We start from the raw sequence: 6,188 nt of genomic DNA on the forward strand, positions 1-6,188 counted from the left end.
CAGGCCCCGGGCCCGGGCCCGCGCTGCCCGCGGTGCGCCTCAGCCTCGTGCGCCTCGGGGAGCCCGACAGCGCCGGGGCCGGGGAGCCGCCCGCCACGCCCGCGGGGCTGGGTTCGGGGGGAGACCGCGTCTGTTTCAACTTGGGCCGTGAGCTCTATTTCTACCCAGGCTGCTGCCGCCGTGGGAGCCAACGGGTGAGCGGCCTGCATCGTGGGGCCCTGGGTACTGAAAGGATGGACGTTCCAGAGAACTGATAGGAGGGTGCCTGAATTGACATAGGGCCCTGAGATAGGCATCCTAAATGTGATGGACGTCCTGGGGCGACAGCATTGGAGGGAGTATAAGATTCTGAAATGTGATGGGAGGCCCCCGGGGTGCTGGGCAGGCATCTTTGAGGTGATGGGGGAAATCCCCTTTACCCCCGTTGTGCGTAGGGGTTCTGGGATGGTGAGTATTGGACTTGATGGGGTATCTGAGATGAGGTGGGATCCCCCGGGTTCTGGGGTGGCAGGTATTCTGCAGGTAATGGGGAATCATGAGGTGATGCAAGCTCAGAGGTGATGGAGAACCCAGTGTTGCATCCTGGAGGTGTTGGAGAGGGGTCTTGAGATTGAGCCCAGGAATGTGGAGAAGTCTAGAAGTGATGGAGGCCTTGAAGGTAATAGGGGATCCAGAAGCTGAATGGGATCCTAGAGAAAATTGGGGTCTGGCGGTCATGAGGGTCCTGGAGGAGCGTCTGGAAGCTGATGGGAGCTCTCAAGGGCATGAGAGGCCCTGGCAGGGGAATCTGCAGGTGTGATTCAGGGCATCTCTAAAGCGATGTGGTGAGAACCTTGGGAAACTTGTGGTGGTCCCAGAAATGATGGGGATCCTCAGAGCCCTGAGGTAGTAAATGGGCCTGAAATGTGGGAGACTATGAGTTTTGATGGGTCCCTGAACTGTGGCGGTTTAGGGATTCCAAAGTGAAGAGAATACTAGGATGTTAGGCTTTAGAGTCCTGGGAATTTGGGTGACCTTGAGGTTTGGGGGTCTTGGAATAGTGTGGTACTAGGTCCTAAGGGAGTTGCTGAGGTTATAGGGTGGAGTGGTGGGGCTAAAAGGAATCGGAGCTCAGGAACTGTGTGCACCCAGAGCCCTGAAGTTGCGGACAAGGGTGTCTCTGAATTAGGGGTGACCCAGTTTGGGGGAGGCACTGTGGTCAAGGGGGATCCTTACTATCTTTTTTGCTACTCCATCTGTGATTTAGGTCCCCTTCCTGTCTGTGGTTGCCCCCTCCTTCCCAATCCACCTACTCACCTCCCCACTTCCCTCTGGGTTCTAACCCTACTTCCTCTTAGTGGTTTCCCCCAACCTCAACATCCTCTTCCTTCCTCTCAGTGGCATACACCATTAACTCCTTTTCTCCCACCCCTCAAGTCCATTGACCTCAACAAGCCAATTGACAAGCGGATCTACAAGGGCACCCAGCCCACCTGCCATGATTTCAACCAGTTCACTGCTGCCACCGAGACCATCTCCCTGCTGGTGGGCTTCTCAGCGGGTCAGGTGCAGTACCTGGATCTCATCAAAAAGGACACCAGCAAGCTGTTCAATGAGGAGGTGATTGCAGCCCCCAGAACCCCCAACTGCTCTGCCTTCTCACCTACCCACTATGTGCCATTAGGATGCAGCTGCCTGGGGAACAGTGTAGGCCTGAGAGGGGCAGGACCAGGGAGAGATGGAGAATGGGGTGACAGCAGCTAGTGATAGCTGCACTGTACACAGGCCCTATGTTGTGTTACCCCTGTGCTGAATACTTGAATCCTTGAGTTTTATTTATTTACTTATGTATTTATTTTATTTATTTTTTTGAGACGGAGTCTGGCTCTGTCGCCCAGGCTGGAGTGCAGTGGCCGGATCTCAGCTCACTGCAAGCTCCGCCTCCCGGATTTACGCCATTCTCCTGCCTCAGCCTCCCGAGTAGCTGGGACTACAGGTGTCCGCCACCTCGCCTGGCTAGTTTTTTGTATTTTTTAGTAGAGACGGGGTTTCACCGTGTTAGCCAGGATGGTCTTGATCTCCTGACCTCGTGATCCGCCCGTCTCGGCCTCCCAAAGTCCTGGGATTACAGGCTTGAGCCACTGCGCCCGTCAATTTTTTTTTTTCTTTTTGAGGCAGAGTCTCGCTCTGTCACCCAGGCTGGAGCGCATTAGTACAATCTCTGCTCACTGCAACCTCTGCCTCCCCAGTTCAAGCAATTCCCCTGCCTCAGCCTCCTGAGTAGCTGGGATTACAGGTGCCCACCATCATACCTAGCCAATTTTTGTATTTTTGGTAGAGACTGGGTTTCACCATGTTAGCCAGACTAGTCTCAAACACCTGACCTCGTGATCCACCCGCCTTGCCCTCCCAAAGTGCTGGGATTACAGGCGTGAGCCACCGCGCCTGGCCACTCCTTGAGTTTTCATCAACCAGTGGATACAGAAGTGTGCTGCCCATTTTGCAGATTAGAGAATTGAGGCTAGTCAATAAGTTGGGACTTAGTTGATACCCTTGCTCTTTGAGTTCTGGGCTCTGGAGGCTTTGAATTCAAAGCCCTGCTGCACCACTTACTCACCGTGTGACTTTGGGAAGGTGACCATTCTCTGAGCCTCACTTCTCCTTCTCTGCAAAATGGGATTCCAGTTCCTACCTTGCAGAACCGCTGTTGTAGAATCATACATGGAGATTGCTCAGTCCTGGGCCAACTTGGCCTACAAGGAGATACCAGTAAACGACCTTATCCACGGGCAGGGACTGCTCTTGGCTTCTGTCTCATTCTCTCTGGTCCAGAGGAGGTGTTCCATAAATATTCTCAGAATGAGTGAATGGCTGAAGGGAGTGAACGGAATAGTGAGTGGATTAAAAATTCATTAGCTCATCCATTCACAAATAGTTTTTGAGCATCCGTTCTGTGCCAGGCACCGTTCCCAGCAGTAGGGATATCACATCTCAGGGCCCTGGACAGGAGGTCCTGCCCTTTTGGAGCTTTCAGTCTAGCTGGGGAGACGGACAGTTAATCAAGTTAAGTCTTCATGTGTCAGCAGGTGATTAAGGCCTGTTTAGAAGAAACGGTGGGGAAGGGGCTGAGGGAAGCTTGAAGAGTCTAACAGGGTGGTCAGGAAAGCCCTCACTAAGAGGTGATATTGAAATAAAGACCTGAAGGAGGCAGGTGAGAAGAGTTGCCTGGGGAAGGGCATCTTTTTTTTTTTTTTTTTTCTTTCGAGATAGGGTCTCACTCTGTCGTCCATGCTGAAGTGCAGTGATACGATCTTGGTTCACTGCAACCTCTGCCTCCCAGGCTCAAGCAATCCTCCCATGTCAGCCTCCTGAGTAGCCGGGACTACAGGCATGCACCACCAGAATTGGCTAACTTTTGTATTTTTCATAGAGATGGGGTCTCTTTGTGTTGCCCAGACTGGTCTCGAACTCCTGGGCTCAAGCGATTCTCCTGCCTTGGCCTCCCAAAGTGCTGGGATTATAGGCGTGGGCTACCACACCCAGCCAAGAAGGACATTCTGAGTAGTGGGACCAGCTAGGACAAATGCAGGATAGCACAGAAGTCGTGTGGCCAGAGCAGTTACTGAGGGAGAGAGGATGGTAGATGAGTTCCAGGAAATAACAGGGGCCGGCTCATGGGGAGTCTGGAAGGCCATGGAGAGACTTTGCCTTACTCTTAGTTGGAAACCTGTGGAGGAGCCTTTCTCGGTGGGGCTCACCTGAGCCCTGGAAGGCAGAAGTGACTGGAGTGATTATTTGCTCAGTTCTCCCAAAGATGGGAGGCCTCTCATCCTGGGAGAGCAGCTCCTTAGTTGCATATGCTGGCTGCCTGAGGGCATTAGGGCCTTGGGCTCTGGAACCCTGCTTGAGAGAGGCTGCTAAGCGTTCAGAGCAGGACAGTGCCAGGTGCTGACAGATACTTAACAGAGCATCACTGTGCCTGCTGCAGAGGACAGACAGGCCCAGGCAGTGGAGCCTGAGGCCAGTCACACAACACTGCAGGCTTGGGGTGGCTGGATGGGATGGTGAGAGGAGGTCAGATTCTGGGTGTATTTTTTCTTTTCTTTTCTTTTCTTTTGAGATGGAGTCTCGCTCTGTTGCCCAGGCTGGAGTACAGTGGCATGGTCTCCGCTCACTGCAACCTCCGCCTCCCGGGTTCAAGCAATTCTCCTGCCTCAGCCTCCTGAGTAGCTGGGACTACAGGTGCCTGCCACCATGCCTGGCTAATTTTTGTATTTTTAGTAGAGATAGGGTTTCACCATATTGGCCAGGCTGGTCTGGAACTCCTAACTTTGTGATTCACCCGCCTTGCCCTCCCGAAGTGTTGGAAGTACAGGCGTGAGCCACTGTGCCGGCCGATTCGGGGTGTATTTTGAAGGTTGCACCCACAGGATTTGTGGAAGGATTGGATGTGAGGAAAAGGGCAGGTGCTGAGGTTTTTTGTCTAAGCACCTAGCAGGATGGGGGGTTGTCACTCATTTGTCCAGGAATTACCTTCAAGCTGCCTCCTGTGTACACTGCTTTAAAGAACAGCGAAGGAAACAAAGATCCCTTCCTTTGAGGAGCTGGCTTTCTGCGAAGAAATTTCCTGCTTAAAGCCTGACATAGTAAAGATCGGGGGAGGGTTAGGTAGATAGAGCAGAGGTCCCCAACATTTTTGGCACCAGGGACCGGCTTAGGGAAGACAGTTTTTCCACGAACTGCTGGGGGGATGGTTTTGGGATGAAACCGTTCCACCTCTGATCATCAGGTGTTAGATTCTAACAAGGAGGGCACACCTAGCTCCCTCGCGTGCGCAGTTCATAGTGGGGTTCGCGCTCCTATGAGGATCAAATGGTGCGCTGCTCTAGTAGGAGGCTGGGCTCAGGCTGTAATGCCTGCTCGCTCACCGCTCACCTTCTGCTGCATGGCCCGGTTCCTAACAGGCCACGGACCACTACTGTTCCATGGCCCAGAGGTTGAGGACCCTGAGATACAGGACAGTTCTATGGCAAGCAGGACTGTCCCCTCACCAAAGATGGGACACTGAGGCTCCTTGGAGCACCCTGTGGCCACCTGGCAGCAGCCCCTGTTCCCCCATGTCTTCATGACCCGGTGTCCATCTGTCTTCTCCAGTTTGGGAGCTTCTCATCGAGGAGGACCTGGGCCTGGTGTGGGACCTGCTGTGTGAGCGGGGCCATGTCCAGTGGCCGCCTTGGGGACTTGAGGTTGGGGAGAAGGTCTGCCTGAGTTTTACTGCCTTCTCCCAACCCCACCCTGTCTCCCCTGGCAGCGGCTGATCGACAAGACCAAGGTGACGTATCTGAAGTGGCTGCCTGAGTCGGAGAGCCTGTTCCTGGCATCACACGCCAGTGGCCACCTCTACCTATACAACGTCAGCCACCCGTGCGCCTCAGCCCCACCCCAGTACAGCCTGCTGAAGCAGGGCGAGGGCTTCTCTGTCTATGCTGCCAAGAGCAAGGCGCCCCGCAACCCGCTGGCCAAGTGGGCGGTGGGCGAGGGGCCCCTCAACGAGTTCGCCTTCTCGCCCGATGGCCGGCACCTGGCCTGTGTGAGCCAGGATGGCTGCCTGCGCGTCTTCCACTTCGACTCCATGCTCCTGCGCGGGCTCATGAAGAGCTACTTTGGGGGCCTGCTGTGTGTGTGCTGGAGCCCCGACGGCCGTTACGTGGTGACGGGTGGTGAAGATGACCTGGTCACTGTGTGGTCCTTCACTGAGGGGCGCGTGGTGGCTCGAGGCCACGGCCACAAATCCTGGGTCAATGCTGTGGCCTTCGACCCCTACACCACACGGGCCGAGGAGGTGGCGACAGCAGCTGGTGCTGACGGGGAGCGGAGCGGCGAGGAGGAGGAGGAGGAGGAGGAGGAGCCCGAGGCTGCGGGCACAGGCTCGGCCGGGGCCGCCCCGGTCTCTCCACTGCCCAAGGCTGGCTCCATCACTTACCGCTTTGGCTCGGCGGGCCAGGACACGCAATTCTGCCTGTGGGACCTCACTGAAGATGTGCTCTACCCGCACCCGCCCCTGGCCCGTACCCGCACCCTCCCTGGCACTCCTGGCACCACGCCACCGGCCGCCAGCAGCTCGAGGGGTGGCGAGCCTGGCCCGGGCCCCTTGCCTCGCTCGCTGTCCCGCTCCAACAGCCTCCCGCACCCGCGGGCGGGGGCAAGGC

General features: G+C 55.8%; 1 protein-coding gene across 1 annotated transcript in view; it reads left to right on the plus strand.

Annotated features, from left to right (window-relative positions):
- Window positions 1-6,188, plus strand: part of DMWD (DM1 locus, WD repeat containing) — a 12,241-nt gene that overhangs the window by 2,088 nt on the left and 3,965 nt on the right. Inside the window, exons 2-4 of the mRNA XM_017874272.1 lie at window positions 4-194; window positions 1,417-1,599; window positions 5,291-6,169. Coding sequence (XP_017729761.1) covers window positions 4-194; window positions 1,417-1,599; window positions 5,291-6,169 — 1,253 coding nt within the window. The remainder of the gene's footprint in view (window positions 1-3; window positions 195-1,416; window positions 1,600-5,290; window positions 6,170-6,188) is intronic.

This window comes from Rhinopithecus bieti, unplaced genomic scaffold (genome assembly GCF_001698545.2).
Source record: "Rhinopithecus bieti isolate Rb0 unplaced genomic scaffold, ASM169854v2 scaffold_7888, whole genome shotgun sequence".
Classification (NCBI taxonomy): Eukaryota; Metazoa; Chordata; class Mammalia; order Primates; family Cercopithecidae; genus Rhinopithecus; species Rhinopithecus bieti.